This window comes from Trachurus trachurus (genome assembly GCF_905171665.1).
Source record: "Trachurus trachurus genome assembly, chromosome: 20".
In the NCBI taxonomy this organism is placed as follows: domain Eukaryota; kingdom Metazoa; phylum Chordata; class Actinopteri; order Carangiformes; family Carangidae; genus Trachurus; species Trachurus trachurus.
This window is the reverse complement of record NC_139911.1, coordinates 4,050,819-4,078,050: the sequence shown is the minus strand read 5'-3', so window position 1 is coordinate 4,078,050 and position 27,232 is coordinate 4,050,819. Positions and strand designations below refer to the sequence as shown.

At 48.5% G+C, this 27,232-nt stretch overlaps 1 protein-coding gene across 2 annotated transcripts; it reads left to right on the top strand.

Moving 5' to 3' along the window:
- The first annotated feature begins 229 nt into the window (after positions 1-229).
- jcada (junctional cadherin 5 associated a) lies at positions 230-25,751 on the top strand. 2 transcript variants are annotated; one of them, XM_083995610.1, is made up of 5 exons: positions 230-280; positions 13,461-14,125; positions 17,795-18,754; positions 21,049-24,689; positions 25,495-25,751. In XM_083995610.1, exons 2-5 carry the CDS (start codon positions 13,674-13,676, stop codon positions 25,527-25,529), a joined length of 5,088 nt encoding a protein of 1,695 aa, XP_083851736.1. In that variant the 5' UTR covers positions 230-280; positions 13,461-13,673; the 3' UTR covers positions 25,530-25,751. The 2 variants fall into 2 exon arrangements, with proteins under 2 accessions (XP_083851736.1, XP_083851735.1); XM_083995609.1 differs by lacking the exon at positions 230-280 and adding an exon at positions 513-676.
- Positions 25,752-27,232: the final 1,481 nt, after the last annotated feature.

The window sequence follows — 27,232 nt, the reverse complement described above, 5'->3', positions numbered from 1 at the left end:
TAGATAGATAGATAGATAGATAGATAGATAGATAGATAGATAGATAGATAGATAGATAGATAGATAGATAGATAGATAGATAGGTGAGTGGGTGGCTGTACTTTGATTACTTTGTGACCTTCTCTGAGCAGCATCCAGCTGCCTCCCGCTGGAGGAGGGATGGCTCCTCAGCGCGGTGCTGTTCCTCCCTCAGCAGATCCCAGATCAGCTCAGTCCGTCCAGAGCAGCGGCCGGGATGACCGCCGGGGACTAGGCGGCGACGCAACAGCGCATTTCACAGGTAAAAAAAAAACACTGCTCTACTTTCCTTCAGCGGCGCAGCTTCGCGAGATTTATTCAGGTAAATGTCGGAGGAGGTGGTGCGGGTCTGTGTTTTTAAATTTGACGACACATGCGGGCTGCTGGAGGAGGCTGAGCAGGCGAACCGAGAGGAGCGGAGCGGAGCGGAGAGGAGCGGGCTGAGCTGCACAGTCGCATCTGCTCTTCCACGTTTCCAGCGGTTCTCTCAAGTTGCAGCCGAGCGCCGCTGCTCTGCTCTGCCCGGCTGCTGGCGCCCTGCGCCGGGATTAGGGAGATTTAGGAGGACGGTGGTGGAGCAGGAGGAGGAGGAGGAGGTGGAGGGGGAGAGGAGCGGGACTGTGCTGGCTCCTCCAGGACGCGACAGCAGCAGCAGAAGGTGAAGCGGTCGGAGGACGGCGGTGTGTTTATTTCTATTTTCTCTCTCCTCCAACTTGACACTGTGTGTGTGAGTGTGTGTGTGTGTGTGTGTGCGGACGCGCTCCGATCAGCTGAAGGTTACAGTGTGATGGAGCTAGCCGGGCTAGCGCTAGCCCCGCGGTGCCGAGCTCCGCCGCTGAGGCCAAACTCCGTCCAAATTACGCAGTTTTTTATGTCCCGTCTTACGCGCAGTGATTTATATCGACTATCAGACTAATCACGGAGTTGAACTGCAGCGTGCGGCCGCGGCCGGTGTGGAGCCCCCAGACCCACTGCCACTCCACATCCTTCACTTATATAGACCCACTGTTTAACTTGGGGGATCACTTTGCCTGTGTGTGATGAGATGAGAAGGAGTGTGAGTTATAAAACAGAGCTGCCATCGAGGTGCAGGCTGTGCAGTGGGGTCATCGATGAGCCGGATTACAGCGAGGACTCGTATTGATGAGAACAACATGTGAAGTCTGGTTCAGACTGTGTGGAGCGGCTCCTCGGTGCCGCCGCAGCCCGAACAGGCGGAGGCTCGGACGGGATCCGTTTTCTCCCCGCATCTGTGAGCTGCATGCGCGCATCGGGGGTGGGGGGTGGAGGGGAGGGGGGGCTAGGCTAAAGTCAGCTACACGACGGAGACCTGCACCAGAACCAGTGGGGGCGGCATCCTGCCAAGCCTGTCAGTCATTTCATAACGACGCGGGTCCAGGCGGCTGGTCCTGGTCTCCCTGGTCCCTGGTCCTGGGTCTCTCTTATTCTAGGAGGGAGGGGGGGTTGAGTGGGTGAGTGGGTGAGGGGGGGTGTAGGCTATAGAGAAAACAAATGGCGAATGGAAATGAGCCGCAAACAGCCTTTGGCAAATGGTGTGCCAAGTTTAGCAGGAGGCTTTGATGTTTGCATGCTGTCACTTTGTCACACCTGCAGCATGTTTGCATGATGATGGCTGCTGCTTGACCTCCTCTTCTCCTTCTCCCCCCCTCTCCTCCCCCTCCTCCTCTCCCTCCCTCCCTCCATCCATCCCCACACATGCACACACACACCGCCTTATTTTATAACCTTGCACGGGTGCACTCTGTCACAGCAGCAGCAGCAGCAGCAGCAGACATCCTGCTGTCAGTTTGCTTCAGCTGGTAAATAATGTGATTCATGTGCCGCCGCTGAAACAACTGAACTTTAAAAAGGTTTTTACTGTGTCGTTTCTATTGAATTTTAATGGCCTACAACAACTCTCTCCTGTATAAAACTCTCTGCTCTGAACCTGCAGGTCATGTCACAGTGATTGCAACCTGCTCTAATGGCTTTCATTTCAGAAGGTCCTGCATGCACATAAACAGTGAGCAGCTGCCTGTCACTGAGGGACCTCTAGAGGACACGCTGTCAAAGCAAAGGAGGTTTTTTCTTCTTTTTTTTTACCTGTTCAAGATGATGCTAGTAGTAATACTTAGAGCTAATTATCCCTGCGGTGGAGTGAAGTGGAGTGAAGTGAAGCAGCATCAGGTTTTTTTTTGTGTGCAGTAAATCCCATTTTCATCCCGGCAGATTCGATCAAGCCTGTGTGTGTGTGTGTGTCCGTCCAGTCAGTGTGTGTGTGTGTGTGTCCCGCCCTCAGGTCTGAGTATTTTAGGGTTGTATAGTATTTATGGAAGTTCTCCTCACATCGCTGCCCAGGAGTGATCTGTTCCCACTTGCCAAGACCTTTCATAGCTCAGTGAGCTCACATCAAGAGCTGTTAGCAAATGTCAGCAACGAGGATAGAGAGAGAATGAAAGAGAAGAGAGAGAGAGAATGAGAGAGATAGTGCAAGATCTGTGGAAACCAGAAGCTGTGGAGTTAAAAAAAAAAAAAAAAGAAAAGAAAAGAAAAAAGCCAAAACACAGGAGCCCACCACACCAAAATGTGCAGCCTCACAGGAAAGACTGATTTCAGTGTGTGGGTGCATGCTTTCATGTGTGTGTGTGTGTGTGTGTGTGTGTGTGTGTGTGGTGGGTCTTTCACACATCCTTGAGACTGGGATGGTGTGTGAACACGAGGCCCTGAGGGGGGTGAGAGAGGGAGGTGGAGGTGGTGGTGGGACGGGGGTATTAAGAAGGGAAGCAGCTCATTAATTCCTTCCAGCGGCGGAGGAAAGGGTTGGTCAGCAAAAAAAAAAAAAAAAAAAAAACAGTGGAAGAAGAAGGGGCCGTGAAATGAAATGAGTCATAGCTAGGTTCAGTTTTCAGGAGCGGTCCGGACGGCGAGCCCCGATAAGGCTGGGATGGAACTTCCTGGTGGTGTCGCATGCAAGGGAGTCTGGTTATCCCACGGCCATGCTTTCCCTTTCCACTGTGTGTGTGTGTGTATATATATCTATGTGTATATGTGTGTGTATGTCAGCTCGGTCCTCTCTGCCTGCCAGTCTTAAGCTTCATTTCTAGGCCAGGCAGGCACATCAAGAAAATGAAAGGTTTTTCCCTTTTTTTTCTTCCTTTCCTTGCCGAAGCCAGAGAGCCTCCGTGAAAGTCATCTGATGCTTTGCCTGCCTGGCTACAAGGGATCCCCTCGGAGGTCCTCTGCCTGATGTCACATGTGATGTCAGCGTTGGAGGTGACGCAGGCAAGAGGAGGCAGGAAGGAAGGAAGGAAGAGAAGAGAGAAGGGAAAGGGAGAGGATAGGATAGGAGAGGAAGGAGAGGGCTGGTGGTGGGATGAAGCCAGCCAGAAACGTGTGAAAGCTACTGACATCTGCCAGGGCGCCTCTCCTCTCTCCTCTTTCCTCTCTCCTCTCTCCTCTCTCTCTCGGAGCGTGGGGGCAGCGAATCGGAGGCATGAAATGAAACGTTGTCGTGTCTCAGGCTGGATAATGTGTAGCTGCTGCTGCTGCTGCCGCTGTTGCTGCTGCTGCTGCTGGACGTCCACATGTTTGGCAGATGTTTGACGATCTGCTTTTGCTTTTGTGATGGTGTCTGTCTGTTCATGCCAGTGCAGCGATTTGAGCCCTGACGACTCATTTTCACAGCAGTTTTCACCCACAAAACCTCAGACACATTGTGAAGCATCCCACCTGTAATCTGCATGAACAGCATCCTCCTTCTCCGTTTCCTCCTCCTGCTGCTGCTGCTTCGTCATTTTATATAGCCTATCACTCTCTAAAACATGCTGAATCTTTGTGGATGCATGATGTTTATGTTGTTGGCTTGTTTCAGACATTTCCTCTCTTTCTCTTTCTCTCTACACAACACTGAGCAGGAGGCATGCAGAGTCCACATCTGATTAGCAGGAAGCCCGAGCGTGCTAACCCTTTGATCACTGTGTTGCTGGCTGATAAACCGTGCGACTGTCATCTCTAGCAAAGGCCCCGGACCTTGACAGACACTAATTACCATGAAGCCGGTTTGGCAGTGCTCAGAAACAGCGTGGCTTTTGGGAATAGTTCAGTGCAGGTGAAGCCCACTGTGCAGCAGAAAACAGTGCCTGGTTGGATTAGCGTGTCTAATAACCAACTCCTTTATGTTTTTCTCATATGAAACGATCATTTCCCAAACGCTGGCATGAGCCCTGGTGTGTGTGTGTGTGTGTCGGAGCCCTCGTGCATCTCCCTGCACATAATAATAACGGTAATCATGTATGAGAGCTGGATGCATTCAGGTGGAGAAAATCTCATGACGTCAGATTGCTACGTCTCAGTTAAGCTGGCTGCACAAAGAGGGGGAAACCATCCATTGATGTAATTACCCACGCTGCGTCTTATTGGTTTAGGCTCCGCTCTGCATTAACGAACTATTAAGCTATTATTACAGTGTTTGTGCGTCACTGAGTGAGTGGTTATTAAAGTTTTTTCTTTGGATTGGAGAGAAAAAACAAAAACAAACGGATGGTGCCGCTGCGTTAAAGTTGGATGACAAATGTTTGGCTGGTCTACTTTCTGACAGTCTGAGATGAATCAGAGCCACAGAGTTACAGACTGTGATGTGTTTGAATATGGTGGAATAAAAACAACACCCCCCCCTCATCCCCTCCCTCCTCCTCCTCCTCCTCTCTTTACTCCCCACTACCCCTCCTCCCTTTTTACTCCCCCATCCCATCCCATCCTGCCTTTGATTTCCCTGCCAGTGGAGTCTGACTGTAATAAGTTTTGGACTGAAGCGATGCAGCGGGAATAGCTTAGCGGCCCACATGCTATTGTCTGTGAGCTGCCATTCACAAAAGCAAAACAACTGTTGCCATGGGATATGCTCTCAACAAAATAATCTTAGTGGGCGTTGTTTTTTTGGGGGGGTTTTGTTATGTGTGTTTTCTTGGCTAAACCTTTTCCACATGAGCTAATTGAGTCACAATGCGCCGTCTCTGCCTGTTGCTTATCCCCCCACCCCCCACCCCCCCGCCAGGAGGAGGGTGTGGATGCTGGAGGAGGAGGAGGAGGAGGAGAAGGACGATGAGGCACATGGGCTGCAACGTGGTGATGAGCTTGTTCTTGCAGTGGCCAGGGAAATGTTTTGGTTGTAAACACACTTGTTCACTTGTCGTTTCAGCTCATGATGATAAAACATGTTGCACAAGTTGCTGATGTTGGAGAGGGGGGGGGGGGGGGGGGGGGGGGGGGGGGGGGGGGGGGGTCACCAGGCTAAACGCCCTCAGAAAAATCTGTTTCGTATAAAAACTGACTATTTTTGTTTCTTCAAACTTTAAAGGGATAGTTCAACATTTTGGCAAATTGGCCCATTGCCATAATCCCTATAGCCATACTGTAGCAGTAGGTTTGTTACCTTTAATTGTTGGTGCAAGCTGTTTTTAGAACGGCGGAGCAGAGCCGTGAGCTGCTCAGAGCTACGCTACGGAGGCTCATTATGGGATTTCTTGGTTTCCCTCATCAAACTCATCAAATACACAATCCAACAACTCCACAACGCTCTGGTGGACAAGTTGTGACCTGCACATTCACCACGCTATGAGATAATAACACAACGTTACCAGACAGAGTTGTTTTAGAGGGAAATGCAGACACTGCTTGATGAAAAACTGCCCCCGACGGGAATGCGCATCAGCGGGTTTGCATGAATTTCCCACAACTTGTCCACCAGAGCGTTTTGGAGTTGTTGGATTGTGTATTTGATGAGTTTGATGGAGGGAAACCAAGAAATCCCATTAGCCTCCGTAGCGTAGCTCTGAGCAGCTCGCGGCTCTGCTCCGCCGTTCTAAAAACAGCTTGCACCGACAATTAAAGGTAACGAACCTACTGCTATGACTATAGGGATTATGGCAATGGGCCAATTTGACAAAATGTTGAACTATCCCTTCAATTTAAATGAAAATTTGAAGCAACAAAAACAGTCTGTTTTTATATGAGACAGATTTTTCTGAGGCCGTTTAGTGTGACGTCTGACAGAGGTTTTCCTGAGACCTTCTGCCTTTTCATCTGAGGTCGGACGCTGAAGCCTGACACCTGAGGATGTCCTAAGACGTAAACCGTACCTCTCCGACACACTCTCCCCCTCTCTATCTCTCTATCTCTCTATCTCTGTCTCTGTCTCCTCGGAGACCCCTGACTCTGACTGGAAACATGTGCGACACACCGCCGGCTCCTCCTGCGTCCTCCCGGCGACTTCCTCAGGAAGAGCGACGGCCCCATCGGCTGGACGCAGTGATGTCACATAGATAGATAACACAATGTGTGCAACTCGTTTGCCGCTTCACTCGCTGTGATGTGCTGTCGTACCTGAACACACCATGCATGCGCACAACAACAACAACAGATGCAGGTCAGAGTCCGGCCAAGTCCACACACACACACACACACACACACACACACACACCCACTCCCAAGATCCAAGGAGACGGGGGAACAATGTGTTTGGAGAGGTGCGGCTCCTCTGGAATATTTTTAGGAAGCAGCTTATCGTCCGTTTCTGTTCCTCGGCTCTGGTGTTGGAGAGTTTCTTTTGTTGTGCTGCAGCCTGTTAAATCCAGATTTGTTTTTGTCCGTAGTAGTCGGTAGATTTGCTATTTTAACACGACGTCTCCGTCTCCTCTTTAGGAAACATTAGTCATTATTATTTGTATTTGTTTGGAGTGGACCACAGTGCAGCAACTGCTCACTATCTGCAAAGTTTATTACACAATCTCATCAGTTCAGCTCAAACTGACCATGTTGGGCTCGAAACTAGAGATGCACCGATCCAGTATTTGTCAGTTTCGATAAATATATATTTCTTTGTGATGATTATTGTTGTTATCATTGTCGTTGGTCGGGTACATAACAACCCAGCTTGGCAGCTTCTTATTTAAAGAGCGTCAAATGTATTTAGTTGAACTTTGTGGCGACTTCACGTACAAACAGTTTGGATTCTTGCAGAAACAACAACAATTTAAGGTTTTCCAAAATGAGGATTTGCAAAATATGTGCAAGAATGAAAAGATCGACAAAAATCAAAACAGTAAAAGACAAAAAGCTTCAACTCAACAGGATAAATCCATCAGGCTTGACTTTAACTTTACTTTCCTAACTTGACATCACGACAGTAGCTTAGCTGTGGACTATGCAGGATTTTTACCTTAATTAACCAGCTCCAGAGTCCTAGTTCTGGTTAAATCAACGACTTGTAACTAGTTGCAGGGTGAATGGAGGCTCTCTGTCTTCCACCTAGTGTCTCTTGGCTGAAAACCAACCTTGTAAGATCAGGTCAAGATCAAGACTACACAGATATACACATGGTAACATGGTAAATGATAAATAACCTTATCCACCGCTCCATGGATTGATTTCTCACCGGCTTCGAAACAAATGCACATGGAGGAGAGGAGGGTTAGAGACGTAGAGGAGGAGAGACCAGACTTACATAGTTCACAAACTTTAAAGTTGTTGCTGGCAGCTGAAATGCCCTCACTGTCTTCCACATGGCCAGTTGTAGAGTGTATTAAAGGGACAACGAGGAGTTTTGGAAAAGCGAAGCGTTTTCACACTACATTTATGAGCCTCTGCACCGTGAAATTCTTTGACCGGCGCAAGACAGACTCATGTTTTCATTCATCAAGAATTAAAGTCAGAGGTTCGAAGACGATCACATACCGTCGTAGTTCCCACCATAAACGGCGATTCAGCAGCGTTATTCTCATGACTCGCCACGTAACCGAAAGTAAAGAAACGCTGGTCGGCTCGCCCAGCGTTTCCACCACCACTAATAATAACAAAATAACGAGACAAAACGATATATTTATCGAAAATGGACCCATGAACAAGTGGTAACGTAGATTCATCCACATTAATATGAGACTTTTTTATTGTCGCGGAATTTTTCGTTCTGCCGCTGGAGAAACTCCTCGTTGTCCCTTTAATTCAATAGTGGTATTGGATTGATATCAGGTATCAGCCACTATGCTATGTCGAGGTATCGGTATCAGTATAAGGACTGAAAAAGCTGCATCGGTACATTCTTATAGACATTTAAACTACTGAATGAAATCACTACATCCTCAGTAAAACACCTGACACCGATACTGGATCGGATCGCTCTCATCTCCATGTGCAACCTGTGTGAATTGCACCGAGTATAAAACCAGAGCTGCAGTTCTGCCTCTCCCCCCCCTCCACCTGCCCCCCAGGCCTGATCTAGGTCTCTGTCCTGCATTGTCTGCCACCCGTGCTGTCCCTCTCCCTCTCCCTCTCCCTCTCCCTCTCCCCCTCCCTCTCCCTCTGCTTCCTCCCTTCCTTCCTTCCTTCCTTCCTTCCTTCCTTCCTCGCTGCCTCCCTACCCACCGTGCCCTCATCTCAGCTGGGCCATGAATAAGGAGCTGACACCAAACTGTCAACCTGCAAACCGTCATGGCCCCTGCAGCCCGCCGCTGGTGTAGCCACCAGTAAGGACACAGCACACACACCCCTCTACACACACACCCCCTCACACACCCTCACCCCCACCTCAACACCACTCCCACCTCCCACCTCCTCCCACCTCCTCCCCTTCCACACAGCTTGTATCTGTTTTTAATAAACAAGCCGCGACCTTGGCAAAAAGTTCACTTGACCTCAGAAGTGGCACTCTTCAATCCTTCGCCGCGCGGTTAATGACGACGGTTACAGTAGTGGTGCTCGTGTGTGTGTGTATATGTGTGTGTGTGTGTGTGTGTGTGTGTGTGTGTGTGTGTGTGTGTGTGTGTGTGTGTGTGTGTGTGTGTGTGTGTGTGTGTGTGTGTGTGTGTGTGTGTGTGTGTGTGTGTGCAGGGGAATAATCGCCAGCAACTCATGTGGTTCTCTTTATTTTTAGTTTACGTTGCAGCATATGTTATCCATAAACTCCACCATTAATTTCTCTCTGTGAGCGAGTCGTGTCATTAAAAATACGGCAGATCTGCACTTTTTCATTTTTCTATTTTTTTTTCTTCCCCACTCTCCCCACTCCCCTCCACCATACCAGTTTCCAAATTCAAGCCCCTTTAACACCGTTCTCTTTTGCACACAAGAAGGCATTGTAATGAAACACAATGTTGTTGTGTATCGGGTGGGGGTGGGGGGGGGATGAAAGCCGGCCATTGTTGCATACCGTTGCTTGAATCTGAGGTTTTATTTGATATAAAATGGGTAATTCCATTGCATAACAGCATTAGCAGTGTTTAAGGGAAGGAGGGGAGCGAGAGCTGGGGGTGGGGAGAGGGAGGAGGAGGAGGGGGGGTCATTTTACAGAAGGAAATCCTCACTTTTTTATTTATTTTTTTTATTTATTTTTATATCTGATGATGGAGATAATCCTCATTTAGTGATGACACCAAGAGCAATTGCCTCAGATTAAGGATTTAGTCAGATTAGACGGCGGCATATGGATGTGACGGAGTTAAAACAGGTTCATATGCAAACATCACAACAAGAGAAGAGTGAATTATCATATTTATAAACACAGGCGCTTCACCTACGGCTCGTTTAATTAAGCCTTGTTTGCAGGGAGAAGTGGTGGGATAAAGGGGGAGGGGGAGATGTGAAAACCTGATATGGTTTCTCCTCTGATGGGAAAGTTTCTTAGTTTGAAGGAAAAAAAACTTTGTGAATGACGAATGGCCTCTGATATTACCAGCTTGGACTCCACGTCGCTGCCATTTACAGTATATTTCAGAGCGTCGAGTGGAGTGTGAGTTATTGGACGAACCTTCTCTGGCCCGTCGCCCGGTTCAGATAAAGTTTATGAAATAACACTTGATGAAAAATGGCGTCCACATGCTTCATCTTGGAGGTAAAAACGAAACGAAGTGGACGACGTTCAGGAGATCTTCTGTAGCCTACAAAAGTTGGAAAGAGTTAAACTCAACGGGGAGGGGGAAGAAAAAAACGAACTGGGCAAGCGCCAAGAGTCAATCCTCCAAAACTAACAGGTTTAAGGTTTTAAATGAAAAAGATAATCGTATTAGAGAGCCAGACATACAAAGAGAGCGGCGTTTCACGGTCTTGGATCCTGTTAATCACCTAGTCGGCTATCCGAGGGCTCAGGTAGCAAGGGAAGGAAGGAAGGAGGGAAGGAAGGAGGGAAGGAGGAAGGAAGGAGAGGAGGTGGTGGTGCCCTGTGAGTCAGGCCTCCTTTTATAGATGTGTTTTCTCCATCTCTGTGGGGCTATCATGGCTTAACAAATGCTAAGTAGCAAAACAAATGCTAATCTGTCTGCAGCTGAATACATCTGGGCCGGTTTCCTCCTCCAGAGAGCCTGCATGGAAAAACAAAACACAAAAGAAAAACACAAGACGATTTTAACTGTAGCATTAAAACAATCAAAGAGTGTGATTGGCTTTTAAAAAGCAGTCTGAGCAGCGTTTGATTCTGGCAACAAGTCTCGCGCCGCTGCTCCTGGATGCCATTTCTTATTAAGGCCAGCCAGGTTTGCTGGCAGTCTGCTCCGGTGGGGAGTATTGAGTGAGTGGGCTGCAGCAGCATCTGTCCTGTTGACAAGGCCGCGCGCATGACTTCATCAAGGGCATTACATCATTCATGTGCAGAAAGATGCATCCTGGGTGTCATCACTTCTTCATGGTACATACATATCATCAGTTTTTTTTTGGTTTTTTTTGGAGGAGGAGGCAGAAAGCAAAATGTCATGTCATGCTGTTTAACCTCTGAAACTGCAAGCCGGCTCCAAAGCCTTCAGAGTAATGAGACGTGCACAGGCAGCAGTGCAGCCATTGATTATTGATTAGTGTGCAAATTATTTTCTTGATTAATGGTGTAGTGACTAGTCTATATAGCCTACTCACTGTCAGGAAACTGCCTATCGTCGTCTCCCAGGGCTCAGCAGCGAGCCGTCAGTACCTCTTTATTATTTGGGTTCATCATCATTATCGTAATTATACAAACTGTAGGTAAAATGTGTCACAACATCCCATAATTGAAGCGTTGTGATGCTGCTGTAGAGACGAGATGTTAGAAATCACACTCCCCACACCAGGAAATAGTGCATATATGGACCGATGTTTGACTCATATGAGCTGTTTCTGATGCTTTCTGCCACAGGATGCTGGTATGTGATTGGCAGTTGAGTGGGCGGAGGCGAGAGCAGATCAGTGTGCGGTCAGTAGTAAACCAACCAGCAGCCAGTGTGGTTTAAAATGACCTCACATCATTAAATTGTACTGATGCATCAGTGAATTGAGGCGTTTTACTGTTTGATCGACTGGATCTGTTCCACCTTCCTCTTTTCCTGGACTTTTATTTTTATTTCCTCTCTATGAATCTTTGGTCTTTTGCACTGTGTAGTTTAAATATCTTATCTTATCTTATCTTATCTTATCTTAAATGGACAGTCAAAACTTACATAATCATTTTTATTACATTGTTTTCAGTGAAAGTGAAATGCAGATATACATGTATTGGCATATCTGTCAAAATAAGAAAAAGAAAAAGAAGAAAGGCCAGCAGCACTCGTGTCCTTCTCACTGTTTTTTATTGCAAACTGCGTCGGTGCTTAACACACACACAGACCGGTTTCGACAACGTCTTCCTTTTTCTTTAAGTGCAACTTTTGGCCGTGCACCTCTTCAGTTTGTTCCTGAAAGTTTTTTGGAGAGTGCAGTGTTTTTCTTTGTTTTGAATATCTGTCAAAATAACCTTAATATGATTTATTTTGTTTTGCACATCATTCAGCTCTAACTCAGCAGCTGCTTTACAGTCTTGTTCCATGTTCATAAGGATAAAATTCAACAGCTCAGGAGCTAAACATGTTGCCAACATGAAATATCTGCACACGATTCAGTCCGAAACCAAAGAGACTCAACTCACTGTTTTAGAGAATGTTATCCCAATTCTTATATTGGAAGCCCAAGAACAAACCAGAGAAGTCTTTCGTGCAAAAGTAGTAGAAGCCCTGATTTCAAGAAATGGTTCATATTTATCTTCTTGGGCTGGGCCTGCCCCGTACAGGGTTGGATCTCGCGCGACAGAATATAATTGGCCAGTTACCTGTGATGTGGACAGGCCAACCACTGTCCACGCATGTCCTCAGAATGTGATAAGCAACATGTGTGTGTGTTGTTGTTGTTAATCAGGCGTGTATCTAACGCAACAAACCTAACTGACAGATTAGGACTCAGCAGCTACATCTTGGTGCGTTCAAGTACTAAAATAGAATACATGATATCTCAAAACATACATCACGTCATTCAAGTATAAAAACAGAGTACATAATATCCCAGAACATATCCAATAGGCTTTATGCACAGCTCCACTACTTCCTGAAATAAGCCAGCTACTTTATTTCCTGTCTTACATTATTGGACCAACTGATTAATCCAGGTGTGTCTGACCTCACAACAATGGTCAAACACACCTGGATTAATCAGTTGGTCCAATGAGCTGGCTTATTTCAGGAAGTAGTGGAGCTGTGCATAAAGCCCATTGTAACAAAAACTTGGTAATGTTTAAAAAAAAAGAAAGAAAGAAAAAGAAAAGGCAGGAAGCTCTGAATCTGAGCTTTAAAACTCGACTCAACGAACCTGAATAATTAACTGATTGTCAGAGTGAGTTTCTGTCCGTCAGCAGTCGACTCACATCTCTGTGACTTTTTGAGCCGGTCCAGGTTTATTTAGGGAAACAATGAAAACAAAACAACAACAACAACATCTTCATCCTTTTAGACTAAAACCATTCAAACTAAGATGCTTCAGAGATGAAGAGGAGATGTTGAGGAGGAGGAGGAGGAGGGGGGGAGGAGGGGGGGTAGAATCCCCCTGCTGCCGCCGCCGCCTCCTGATGCAGAACATGAGCGGCGGTCGGTCGGCTGCTGCACGGCGGTCTGCAGGGACTCAGCCCGCTGTGTCTCCGCTGCTGCAGCTCCTCAAGGTCCTGTCTGTCTCTCTGTCTCTCTCTCTGTCTCTCTGTCTGTCTCTCTGTCTCTCTCTCTGTCTCTCTGTCTGTCTGTCGCCGACGACGACAACAGTGATGCTGCTGCTGCTGCTGATGATGATGATGATGATGATGGTCACGTGACCGGCGGTTTGGTTCCTGGAGGGTTCGATCGTTTTGGTGCCGGTGGTCTCTGAGTGAGACGGGAGGAAGGAGGGTTGTTGCTAGGAGGAGAGGAGAAGAGGGGAGGAGGAGGAGGAGGAGGAGGAGGGGGGGTTGTGTTTGTCGTGGCAGCTCAGATTCTCTTTTTTTGTGTGTGTGTGTGTGTGAGAGTGTGTGTGTGTGTGTGTGTTGGGACACGGGCAGCAGCAGAGATAATGGTTTTACCGTCACCTTCTTCTACTTCTTTTCTCCGTGTGTCTCCTCATGTCATCCTCCCTCTCTGTCTCTGTGCTTCTCTTCCCAGTGATGGCCTCAGCTGCGCAGCTGTGCCGGTGATCCTGCCGCTGCTGCACGTAAGGGAAGGAGAAGAAGAAGAAGAAGAAGCAGCAGAGACGCCTTGACAACCGACAACCTACCTTCCTCTCTCTGAGAAAAGAAAAACAAAACACAAAACAAAAAAAAGAAAAGACGAGACGAGGGAAACAGAATCATCACACCAGCATAAACCAATGCGACCATGTACAGCGTGGAGGATCTCCTCATCTCTCATGGATACAAGCTGCCCAAGCACAGCCCCGTCCCTTCCTCCGCCCCGACCCCGGTCCCCCCCGCCTCCTCCTCCTCCTCCTCGTCCCGCCAGGCGCCCTCGTCCTCGCCGCCGTCCTACAGCAGCAAGCACCACGACCTCCTGGAGAACCGGCCCGGCTCCACCAGGGCCCTGAACGGCTACGAGCGAGGGCCCGCGGCGCCCTACGGGAACGGGGGCGGAGCCAGGCAGCCCCTCCCCCCGCCCCCGCCGCCGCTGCTGCTGCACCACGGTGGCGTTGGTGGTGTTGGTGGCAGCATGACCATCACCTCCTCCTCCACCTCCAACAACAACAACGAGCCCAGGGAGCGCAGGCGGCTGGACGGAGAGAGGAGCCAGACAGACACTCACTCCCTGGGAGAGTCGCTGACCTCGGACAGCGGGTAAGAACCACACCAACTGGTCCCAACTGACTCCTCCTCTTCCTTTTCCTCCTCCTCCTCCTCTTCCTGCACGTTCATGTCCTGATTATGGTCTGTCCTCACTCCCTCACTGCTGTTTTGCTGCTTTGATGAAGCTCAGTAACGACATTAAAGCAGAAGTAAGCGGAATATTTGTGTTAATATAAGTCTTAAATAGTTCTATCTTCCGACAGCAATCACTTCTATAGAGTGTTTGGTCTGAAACACGGGTCTGTCAGTCACTCTGCTCTGCTCTGAGCCGAGGAGAAAACTTCATTGTATCCTACAACCTTTATCCAATGAGGAGAGAGAACAGCATAAAGGGGCGGTCCTCTCTGTGTGTACAGCCAAGGGATGCGCGTGAATGTGGTGATGTAGGGACGAGGGCGGGGACTGCTAACTCCATCGGCTGACAGGAAGTTAGACAAAACCACCCGATCGCTTACTTCTGCTTTAAAGGGACATTGTGTAACTTCTCCTGTTATCTATTCACGAAAATCGATTATTTTGTTCAAAAGTCTGTTTTTCATTAAAGCAGAAGTAAGCGATCCGGTGGTTTTGGCTAACTTCCTGTCAGGAATGGAGCGTTACACTGATGCTGCATTCACCTGCAGTCGGGCAGATGGCCGTCGGTAACAAACCAGATGTAATTTTAGTCACAGGAGTCGAGAGAGAAAGCCGGTAAAACGTGGGTCAGTTAAACAATACGACATCGCCATGACAACATATTGTCACGTGTATTGTTTTGCCACTTGTTTACATAGAGGCTTGTTTATGCCGTTACGTGCAGAGGCTGTCGTCCGTCTGCCGTCTGCCCAATTTCACGTGAATGCAGCATGAAAAATACGATGGAGTTGCTTTGCGATAAACAACCGCAACGCTAGATGGGAGGAATTCCTACACAATGTACCTTTAAACAACTTGTCACAGAGTTTGCATGGAGGATTTTACACCACGTCATAAACGGAGCTGCTTGACGCTGTCGCTCACTCCCTCCAGCCATCTCCCTCTTTCTCTCTTTTTCTTTCTTTCTTCTTCCTCCTCCTTGTGTGTCACTTCCCATCTCTCTCTTTCTCTCGCTTTTTCCCAATCAAGTCCCGGCCACTGGAGGAGGGATAATAATGTGCGCTGGAGTCTTAATCTGCCACATGGGATCTTGGAGTTGTAATCAAAACAGCTCCTGGGTGAAAAATAAAAACCTATGTGGTCTCTTTCTGAGCATGCTCAGTCCGAAACCTGCTCAGGTTGCCAGGTTGGGTCCTGATGCCCCCCCCCCTTTCCTCACTCTGAGCACGACCATAACATCACATAATTGGCTTCCACTGTCTCCCAGGCTTCACACCTGCTTATATAATGCACGTCATCAATAATACAAGACTCGTGTAGGGTTTATTTAAATATGTATATGGAGGGGAGGCTATATTTAGCTTCGTCTGGAGTTATGCAATTGAGACCGACCCTCTCGGATCGAGGGGGGGGGGGGCTGTGTGTGTGTAGCCGCCGATGCAGCCGATGTGTATGTGTCTCCTTCCTGAAAACAGGATTGTTTAGTTTGCCTATTTGCACCAATTGTGAGGTTAGTGCGCTGTAACTGAGACAAAGTCAATACAGCTGTTCTCCTGTCCACACAATTAGGCAGGCTTGTCAGATTTTTCCCCCTTTTTTTTCCTTACATTGTATTTGGCTTGACTCCCCCTACCCCTACCCCTCCTCTCCATAATCCCTTTCAGCCACCAGCCAGTGACAGAGCATCTGAAAATAGTCAAATGACCTTGAATAATGTCACTGGTTGTGTTACTGTGTGTGTTTTCTCTCTCTCTCTCTCTCTCTGTCTCTTTTTCTGTTTTTGGTTTTTATTCTTTGAGACGAGTAATCCTCATTTTCATGTCGCTGCTGTGCCAGTGCTATCGCAGCTTTCTATTGGGGAATGTGGGAATTGCTAAGACATATGTTCTGCAATTTCACTCTGTTGTTTGTTCGTCCTTCTTTCTTCTCTTCTCCTTATCCAAATCCGTTTTGCCTGGCAGCCTTAGTGTAGATAAGGAAACAGGCCTAACTTGGCGCTCCGATTAGGCAGCGCTACTTAGACCCAATTATACTAATGATGGCAACTCATCTTACATGAGATGCCCTCAGATTTATCAAATTGGCATGGCTCACCCCCCCCCCCCCCCCCCCCCCCCCCTCCTCCTCCTCCTCTTCTCCCTCTCTGCTCCTGCTCCCCTTCCCCCAGCAAACATCCCTGTCCAGTGATGATTGTGGATGGAAATGTCAAGGACGCTCAGTCGCCTCGGCCTCCAGGGCGCGCACACATGTGCTTGCGTCTTGTTTACGTTGTCAGTCAGTCAGTCAGTCTGCAAATATCCCACAACGATCCGGCGGTGCACTGCGACCCCGGTCCTCGTCTTCTCCTTCTTCTTCCTGTAACCGATCAAACTAACATCCTCTCACATACATCAGGAGCTTCTTTCCTTCCTCTGCTGCAGCCGAGCGTCCGTCAATGAAACGTCCTCTGAAGTGTTGATCTGTCTTGAAGGACATCTGGGACTCACAGCCACTGTGTGTCATTGTGTAACGTGTTCATTATGCCCCCCATAGAAAAAAAGAAAAGAAAAGAAAGAAAAGAGAGAAATCACAATGACCAGACAATGAGCTGCCACTCGTGGTCATCTGTCTCCATCTAGTGGGAGATGAATCCAGTTTTTCTTTCCGGTCTGTCCACATGTTAAAGCAGGGGTTCCCAAACTTTTCAACCTGCGACGCCGCAAAATAACGAAGCCATAGACTGTGACCCCCCCGTCCCTGGAGGTGACACAGCGCGCAGAGCACACGCACTAATAGACGTATCCAAACACGGGCATAACGACTACACAAAAGACCAGAACAGCCTCACTTACTCTAAGATTCCTAAACCTAACCCTACTGAGTTAACATTGTTGCTGTGCAAATTCACATCTTGGGAATTACTTTGTTTCAGCGTTAATCTCTCCTAATGAGACGGTTTAATTTTAGAGATGGCCACTCGGAGATCGGCCACATCTAAAGATGAGGAGGGAAATTTATTTGCATGGTTTTTATTTTTAATTCAACTACTACTTTTATCTTTTTAACCTTCGTCTTGTGTCAGCTTTCCGCTACCATCTCTTGTGTTAGGGTCGGTTTTGATCTGTGTCTTAAATCAGCTGTAAAATTCACTAAAAAAAATGTTTTTCTTCTCTTGGTTACATTGTTAGGCTTCCTTATCCATGAAAATGTTGGTTTTAATATTTTTGGTGTGGTGTTTAGTCAGTATACCCCTTGACTTCAATTGAACCTTCCTCTCAACACAAATGTTTACCCAGAGCATTTTAGAATTTTTTGAAATTTTTCATTTATTTTTTATTTGGTTTAAATAGAGGTTCAGGACCATGTCAAAAAGCCTTAATGCAAATGTATGTGGTACTTTTATGCATTAAAAAGCTAAAAACAGGTCAGTGGCGACCCTAACACAAGAGGAAGATTAACAATTACAGTTAAACGCAGTATTGAATTGTTTTCAATTGACTGACCTCACTTTGGGAACCCTAACCCGTGTTAAAGCAGCAGGAAAATAAGTTCTGATTGTTTGGTCGTAGTCGGCTGCAGCTGCTTCATCTCTGCTTGTCTCCTCAGGTTCTGCGACGGCTCCAGAGGTCCACAGTCGCAGGCGAAGGACGTGTCCTACTGGAGGAGAAGAGGCCAGGACTTCACTGTGCTGCTGGATTACGCCGACTTCAGAGAGTCGCATGGCGGCGGCGGAGGAGGACAGGGGGGCTACAGCCGACCGGACGGGCCTCAGCAAGCCAGAGGCCAGGAGATGTCTGCGGAGGAGCGTCAGCGGGCGGCGCAGGAGCGGCACCGCTGGGCGGCTCAGGCCCAGGCTCAGGCTCAGGCCCAGGCCCAGGTCCAGGCTCAGGCCCGGTCCAGAGAGCGCGAGGCGGCTCTGCATCAGTGGAAGATGGCCACCGAGAGGAAGTGCCAGAGCCTGGGGACGGACGAGTGGCGTCCGGCCGTGAGCTTTGGCCGGCAGCTGTCTCAGAGCGAGGGCGAGCGCTGGGCTCAGGAGCAGCAGCAGCAGCGGCTCCACGCCCGGACGCCCGAGGGCATGGTCGTCCACCCCCGGACCAAAGCCAAATCCCAGTCGCTGCCCCGGATGCTGCAGCCCGAGAGCCTGCAGTACGTGGACATCATCGGCTCGTCCGGTCAGGAGCTGTACAGGCGGGTCAACGGCCACCCACTGTCTCACCACGACCTTTACAGGGCGCCCCGCTGGCCGGAGAACGGCCGGCCGGCGAGCGCCAACCAACTCTCGATGACACCAAAGCCCCGCTTCACCCGACCACCCAGACCTCCGTCCTACGAGATGCACCAGCAGATCCGGGGAAGCTGTGAGGTGCTGTCGGGGAGAGACTCGGTCATCCCCCAGGCCAGGGACAGGACGCCGATCCCCATGTTGCGGCCGGGCGACGCCCAGCTGGACTACTATGCGTCGGACTCTGGACCTCCGGGATACATCCCTCCCCCGTCGTATAAAAGAGCCCCGTTAATGGCAGCAGGACGTCGGGGATACGGGGAGATTCCTCTGGACTACAGGTAAATGAATACAGAGACAGGTGTTTTATGTCTGTGGACAGATGTTGTCGATGTGATGGAGTCACAACCTCAACACTCAGAGGTCAAACTACACTAATGTGCATACTACAGTGCTGTGCATATCTGTATATCTCTACGCTACGGAGGCTAATGGGATTTCTTGATTTCCCTCATCAAATACACAATCCAACAACTCCAAAACGCTCTGGTGGACAAGTTGTGACCTGCACATTCACCACACTATGAGATAATAACGGAACGTTACGAGTTACTTTTGAGGTAGGCTAAATGCAGGGACTGCTTGCTGAAAAACTGCCCCGACGGTAACGCACATCAGCGGTTTTGCATGAATTTACCTCGAAAACAACTCAGTCTCGTAACGCTCCGTTATTATCTCATAGCGTGGTGAATGTGCAGGTCCCAGCTTACCAAGAAATCCCATGAGCCTCCGTAGTGTAGCTCTGAGCAGCTCGCGGCTCTGCTCCGCCATTCTAAAAATGGCTTGCACCGACAATTAAAGGTAACAAACCTATTCCTAAAACTATAGGAATTATGGCAACGGGCCAATTTGCCAAAATGTTGAACTATCCCTTTAAAGGACTATAAGCAGCGACGGTTAAGGAGATGTAGATTTGATGTTGCATCCTCCTCTTGTATAAATTGTGAGTTTATCTGTTAGAAACCTGCTCACCCGCTTTTTTCCTACTTTATTCATCCACGTGTGTATTGATAAAAACATCAATGAAAACTTATCAAAGATATCAAATTGTCTCTAAAACAAACAAGCATCGATTCCTCTCAGCCTATATAACCTGTGTGCAGAGTGACCTGGTTTTCCTGAACAAGTGAAGTGGCCGTAAACGTTGCCTAGCGATCTCTGGATTCCGTCACTACGGCAACGCAGCAGAATATATATCGGGGCCATCGATGTCACTTCAGCCGTCGTTGCTGTGTTCCCATCACAACACGGTCTTCTACTTCACTTCATGTTAAACCCATATTTATATATTTTGTAAATTAAAGATTTTTGAAAAATCAACAGGTGAAAGCTGCAAAACAGAAACTGGTTTATTTTCCATATATTTCCACATAATAATACGTTTGTATGAAGTTATTTCTAAAGGCGATAGTTTGTTGATTTTGCCAACTAAGAAGAATATCCTTCAGCATCACACCTTATTGATCAACATGATGTTTTAGTCAAAACTACTTACGACCAAGTAAAAATATTGAAATGCAGGATGTTATTCCTTTAAAGTCTTAAGACATTTGTAGTTCATTCATCTTTATATTTACTGTACAGGTCCTTAAAAAGTGTAATTTGAGATTAACCACTATATATTTTTTGGCCTAAATCAAACTTTGGGTGAATTTTATGTTATGCAGTAACAACAGAGGCTCCAGTTTTCTATACTCTTTAATGATATAAGATCAGATAAGATTTCTTTGTCACATAGCCTACACAATTAGTACAATGCACAGTGAATTGTGTTATTGTGCCTGCATCCAGGAATATTAAAATTTAAAAAACACAGTGTAAGATATCAGAATATAAGATATTGTATATCCGATATGAAATATGAAAATATATGGTAATAGTTACCAATGTGTCTGTCCAGCACACACGTTTACATGACACTTGAGAAAACTGAATTATTGCCTTAATCTGACTATAACTGGACAACTGAGTGCATGTAAACGCGCTAGTCCGACGCGCTAGTCCGAGTTCTCCAACTCTGATTAAGACACCCAGATAATGCGATTGGAATTCGACTTTCTCCGGCATGTAGACGCCTTAATTGGAGTTTAACTGGACAACGCATGTGCCATGCTCCAGACCCCCTGCGCTGGCATAAGACCCCGGGACAAAAACATCCAAGAAAGCCGGTCGCTATTGTAGCTATTGTTGTAGTGTTACGGCGTTCTTGTCTGCCTCTCAAAATCACCATGACCACGAGGGATAGCGTGCAACTTATCTGCACAATAAGTAACGCGCACATTATGTACGAGATGAACATTGTTCATAAACGCCGGTCTGCTGCCTGGCTAATAGGTCAACCGGAAAAGGGGCCGTAGTAACCCGCTGAAACAACACATTACCGCCACCTGGTGTTGAGGAGGAGGACACGTTCCCGTTAGTTATTCGATTTTCTCAGTTGCATGTAAATTGGCACGAGGACAGAAGTCTGATTAGACGCCGAAATCGAAGTTTGAGCATAGCTCGAATAAGCTGTGCATAAAAACGTACTGAATGAAAGAAAACTCACTCACTAAACTGTCGTCTTCCCCTGCAGGTACCGAGGGGACGTGTACCAGCAGATCCAGGTGGCTCCAGACGGGTCTCACTGGTTCATCAGACACCCGGCCGGTTCCTGGCCCGATCCCCAGAGAGAGAGGAGCTTGTCCTGCCAGAAGCAGCTCTACCCCGTGTACACGACCCAGGAGCACCCGGGGGGAGGCGTCCAGTACATCCCCTTCGACGACCCCCGCATCCGTCACATCTCCTCAGCCCTGGGCGGCAACTCCCTGACGGACGCCGACAAGATCCGCCACATCCGCAACGAGCTTCCCAGCGTCACCGTGTCGGAGCCCGTGTCCGACGACAGTGCCTTCTTGCCCCCACCACTGGGGCCTTTCATCGCCGCCAAGCTGGCCGATGATGCTAATAACCAGACGTCTTCTAGCGACTTTGACAATGACAATAACAGGTGGCACAGCGATTTGCACAAAGAAACTGTCGATAACTTCCCAGCAACTGACCAAAACTGCAACAACAGATATCCCAAAAACCCACGTCCTCCTCCGTCCCCCTCCTCGAGCTTCCAGGCGCCGTTGAGCAGAGCTTCCTCTCGCCAGGGCTCCGGCTCGGACCAGGTCTTCGCAGAAACCATCACCCACGTGAAGAAGATCGCCCCGGACACGATGCCGGAGAACAACAGGAACACCAAGAGGAGAGTGAGCGAGACCATCTTCTGCCTTGTGTCCGTCCCCGTTCACACGCCGACGAACATCAACAAAGACTCGGCGGCGGATCAGAACAACAACGAGACGATGCCGAGCCTGAGCGTCACCAACACCGAGACGTTCGCCGTGGGCCTCAGAGAGAGCAAGAGCGTCCGGAGCAAGTCTGTGAACGAGATGCCCATCAAACCCACCCACTACTCCCACTACCACACCAGCAGCACATCCTCCATGAGGAATTACAAGAGGGCTCCCCTGAGGAAGGAGATCATCGACGCCTGGGCGCTGCAGGCCAGCGAGGACAAAGAGCTGTGCTACGCCGGCTCCTGGCCCGGGAACCAGTACCGCAATCAGGAAACCCAGACTGGTTCTCCTTTGACGGTGGTGAAAAGCCCAGAACCTCAGAGTCCTCCGCCCGTCCAGTCGGCCTCGGACACGACCACGGACAGCGGCGTGGGGACGGACAGCAACTCGTCGTACGGTTTCCCCATGGCGGGACAGAAAAACCTCCACCGCTCCAGCAACAGCGCCTTCTCCCGCCTCAGCCTCAGCCCGACACATCAGGAACCGTCCTCCCCGTCCAAGACACAGGATCAGTTCGACCAGCAGCCGCCGTCCTCTCCCAGGAAGAGCAACTCCACCCCCCCGGAGAGCGCGGCGGCGGCGGAGCAGGTGGTCTTTGGACAGTTTCTCTTGAAGCCGGTGAATCGGCGGCCGTGCGACGCCATCGGAGAGCTGGAGAGCATCAATAAGGAGATGGAGGACACGATCAAGAAGAGACCCAACGCGGATCAGAGTCTAGACCCGTTTAAATCAGGAACACACTTCACTGCAGGTCCAGAACCGGGACGGGAGGCGATCAGTCTCCCGCCGATGCACATAGAGAGACCCGCCAGTATAAAGGTCAGATCCAAGTCCTTGGCCTCCACCGCAGATCTGGACTCCGTGGACTTCAGGAGCGCGTTCTCCAGGCCGCAGTGCAACAACATGCCACCAATGAACGAGCTGTGTGTGCTCCACAACCCGGGCCTCAGAGACAACGGCCTCCTGTCCCCGCTGTCCCCTCACAGCGAGTCCAACAGGATCTACAGACAGGACATCCCAGTCGCCCAAGAGTCGCTACTGAGGGACGTGGGGTTGACCGTGTACACGGAGACCCCCGGCGGCCCCGGGGAGCCGATGCAGCGCTCGCTCTCAGTCCCGTCCCCGCTCTCGTGGGACAACAGGACAGCAATCGTTAAAAACGGCGGCAGCCCCGAGCACAACTCGACAAGGAAAGAGCTTCAAGCCGAGGCGGCGGACACGCAGAGGAAGGTTCAATCAGACGGCGGTCCGCCTTTCAGGGGAGACGCGATTTTACGCATCTGCAGGTCGAGGAGCGAAAACAGCAGATCGCCTCAGAGGGAAGCGTCGCCGCGCGTCACACGGCTCAGCAGGGAGGTTTCCTTCGTGTTGGAGGACGACGAGGGCAACGGGAGGTACGCCGTCTCGGAGCCGCTCACCTACAGGAACGAGTCGACGATGGCGGACAAGCACCTGGAGAACCTGCTGATCCAGGAGAAGGCCAACGCTTTGCCCGCAGAGGACCTCAGCAACTTGTACGAGGTCAAATGCGCGAAGGGCATCCCGGAGAACGAGTCCATCGAGCAGCGGGCGGCGCGCATCCTGGGCATCGCCGTTCCCGTGGAGGCCTTGGGCGTCGGGGACAACCAGGACGAGACGGACGCAACAGCCGCAGCAGCTGACACACGACTGAGTCCAAGTCCGAGTGAAGAAGAGACACAGCAGGTGATAGGAGAGTGCGAGCAAGTCGACGAGGAGTCCCACGTTGTCCAAGGGACGGAGGAGGTGGAGGAGACAACGACGGAGACGACGGAGATGACAGGGTTAGGAGCGGAGCGAGAAGAAGACGACGACGACAGACAAAAGCACAGCAGCGATCAGGAACACAACCAGGACGCTGAGACTCAGTCCGCCGGCGCCGCGGTGCTCGACCTGCCCGAGTTCCCGCCCAGCAAGCTGCTCCTCTCGCTGCCCGTCACCCCCGACGAGACGCTGGCGCTGAGCACCTGCAGCGGGGAGAGGAAGGGGCGAGGCGGGGCGGGCAAACTCATCGAATCTCTGCAGGACAAACTGAACTCCTTCGCTGCTTCTTCTACTTCTTCCTCTTCTTCTTCTTCATCATCTTCTTCTTTATCTGCGACTTCTCCGGGCAGATCGTCGCGGATGAAGGAGCTGGACTCGGTGTCTCGGATCAGACGCCTCAGTCTCAAAGGCTCCGAGTCTGGAGGAGGAGGAGGAGGAGGAGGAGAAGCTGCTGGTGCTGCTGAGGGGGGAGATGGACAGAGGGAGGAGGGGGAGGTTGAGGTTGAAGAAGAAACGAGGAAGGAGGAAGTCGAGGAGAAACAAGAAGAGGAGGAGGAGGAGGAGAAGAAACAAGAGGAGGAGGTGGAGAACCCAGGTAAACATGAGAATGCACATGAAACACATGAAGAGCTGGGAGATCCTGAAGAAGACTGTAAACCTAAAGCAGAGGAGGAGGAAACGATATGCGAGGAGGAGCAAAGAAAAGAGGACAAGGAGGAGGAGGAGGAGGCGGCAGGAGAGAAAAACGTAGAGATTGCACTGAAAGTGGAGAACGAGGTGAAGAGTAAAGAATTCGACGTGGAGGTGAAACCGGGAGAGCGGGAGGAGGGAGAGGTGGAGCTGAGGATCGTGGAGGACGACTCGCGAGTAAAGCATCAGGAGGAGCAGGGAGAAACAGGAGGTGTCAGGGAGAAGAAACAGGAGGAGGTGAAGAGGAGGAGAGCGGAGGGAGGGAAGGCGCCCAAACCGAAGCAGCGCACTCGGCTGCAGAAACCTCCTCTGCTCCCGAAACCACGCAGCGTCCCCAAGAGAGAGATAACACTGCCGCCGGCAACCTGCAGCGCCTCCAACATGGAGGAGGAGGTGGAGGAGGTGCTCTCCATCTCAGGTGAGACATACGACGTTTAATATGTTTATACCTGGGCTGGTGTTTGTTAAAATCAAATATTATTTTCGTAATCCTTTTTTTTTTTTTTTCCTTTTTGCAGTTTTTCAGTTTTGCTCACTGTGACACGTGAAAAATCAAAAAATCAAAATGCTGTTTAGTGGCAGTTTCACTCATACCTGAAACATAAACAAATATGATAATCTAATTATTTATTATTCAAAAGGAACAAAAACACAGTAGTGACATAAAATACAAAATACAATATCTTATTGTCATAATAATATCATACATGATTTATGAGTTTTAACTGGTTATGCTGATTGTGAGATTAGAGATTAGATGCTAGGATTATTTTATTTTAGCATAAAGAGCGGAGCCAACAGTGCATTATAAATCCACAAAAAATCTTAGTTTGTAGATTTTACTCTTTGGTTTTTTGTTTTTGAGATGTAGCATTGACCTCAGTGACCTTCAAAGGAGCTGGTAAACAGGCCGTCTCTTCCTGCGTCCTCATCCTCATGTAAAGACATCTAACTTGTTGTCAGTTTTCCCATCTCATTTTCATAAAGAAATCAAATAAAGGAAGAGGAAAGTGTTTGTGTATCACATTAAAACAGAAAGAAAAGAAGCTTAAAAACAGAAGCAACAGCACAGTAAGAAAATGGTCCAAAGAGCAGGTGTCTCAAACTGCGGGACTGTTCCTTTAAGATCTTTTCCATTAAGAGTAAATAACGTCGCCCTGACTCTCTGACTTCAGCTTCGATTGTGTTGTTTCATCTTTTCTTTCGTCTCTTTTTCTCATCAGACGCCTACGACCCGAGCCGGGTGGAGAGAGTGTGACCTGCGACACCACTGTGGAAATCCGTCTTTTCTCCACTTCAGCAGCTTTTTATCCAACAACAAAGCTTTTTCATCTCACCTCGGGGCTCAGTCGATATTGTCTCACTTTGTTTCCTCACGTATACCTGACTGTCCTGGTGCTGCGAGAGCATTTTTACAGCCAAATATAAAGGCGCCGCCGGTGCCGATTCTCCGGGCCTTTTCAACCCCGTTGTCATCCTCATCCTCCCATCCTCTCCACTCCGCTCCTCCGGTGAAGTTTATTTGCTCAAGCAAACGGACTTCCTCTTGTTTTCAAAGCCGTCTCTCTTTGTTTTTGTTTTCGCTTTTGGAAAAATGCATGTCATTATTCCCAGTGTGCACCCGTCGTGCTCCGTTTACGAGCCGGGGCGTGTTGAAATATGAATGTAAAAGTGCTTCTGTTCAGCAAAACAAAAAGAAATGTAACAGAAAATATACAAGAAGGCAACATTATTGCATTACAATCAGTATTATAACCTACACCAAATGTAAATAAGACAGAGTTATAAGATTTTATTATTAAGAATATAAAAAAAAATCAATTTAAGACATTTAATTGCTGAAGAAATGTATATTTTCTTATCTATGTTAAGAAAAGACTAGATTTTTTGGAAGTGTAGTCTTTGGGTGTATTACTAATAATGAACCCCCCCTGCTCTTTATTCTTATACTTGTGTGATAGAGAATGTACTCAGAGAGCTGGGATTGCAATGAGAAACACTGTGGTCCTTGAATAGTTTCACTCTAGAGCAATATAGTTGTTGTACACGAGCGTCTGTGACACGATTTTGAGAAGTTAAGTCTCCGTTTCAAGGAGCTGATCTCATTTAAACGTTTTTTTTTTTGCTTTGCTTTGAAGCTCTGCTTTTTTTTTTTTTTTTTTTTGGTACAAGTGTTAAGATTTGCACTGCTGAGATTATTGGCTTTATGCTACCGGGCGAGCACCTGATAATCTCCTTCAAATACTCGGAGATTACACTCGGAGGGGGGATTCACGTTCCTCACCCTCTTCCTCACCCTCCCTCTCCGCCCCGGTGCCGTCAGTCTCAGCATCGCCAATCGCAAACGTGTATCAGGGGAAAAAAATAAGAAGAAAAACAAGAAAAATGTCTGATGTTGATGTTATTTTTGTTAATCCTCATACTGTTCAAAAAGAAAAATCTATATTTTGTGGCATTAACAGAAGTCTATATTTAACCGTGGGGGTTTCTTTCTTTTTTTTTCTTTGTGCATATCTTATAGTTCCTGTGTGATTTCAGAAGTGCTTCTTGCAGGAAATGATAGATGTAGCTATATTGATCGCAGTGTGCCTTGTACACACTGTGTCTGTGGAGAACTTTGTTTGTGTGTGTGTGTGTGTGTAACACATCCAGTATTGTCGGTTTACAGATCCTAATTTAAACTGGACGTCAGTAATTCACTTTACTTTAACACACACAACACGACACACACACACAATTCTGGAGTTGTTGTTTTTTGGCAATAATAATAGTAATAATAATAATCAATATTAAGCCGATGATGATGCTTAATATGGACGATGCTGTACAGAACATAGCTGTTGGAAAACTAATCACAGTAATTTAATGTTGACATATCAGTGCTTTGTGCAAGTTGTGTGTGTGTGTGGGCATAACTGGCAGTCGGTTTACACTCACGTCACTCACTCACTGGGGGTAGCA

Excerpts from the sequence above, each read along its gene's own strand:
- jcada (XM_083995610.1), top strand. The coding sequence starts at position 13,674 with ATGTACAGCGTGGAGGATCTCCTCATCTCTCATGGATACAAGCTGCCC. Across the intron at positions 18,755-21,048 it reads GAGATTCCTCTGGACTACAG|GTACCGAGGGGACGTGTACC; the intron begins GTAAATGAATAC and ends CTTCCCCTGCAG. Across the intron at positions 24,690-25,494 it reads GGAGGTGCTCTCCATCTCAG|ACGCCTACGACCCGAGCCGG; the intron begins GTGAGACATACG and ends TTTTCTCATCAG.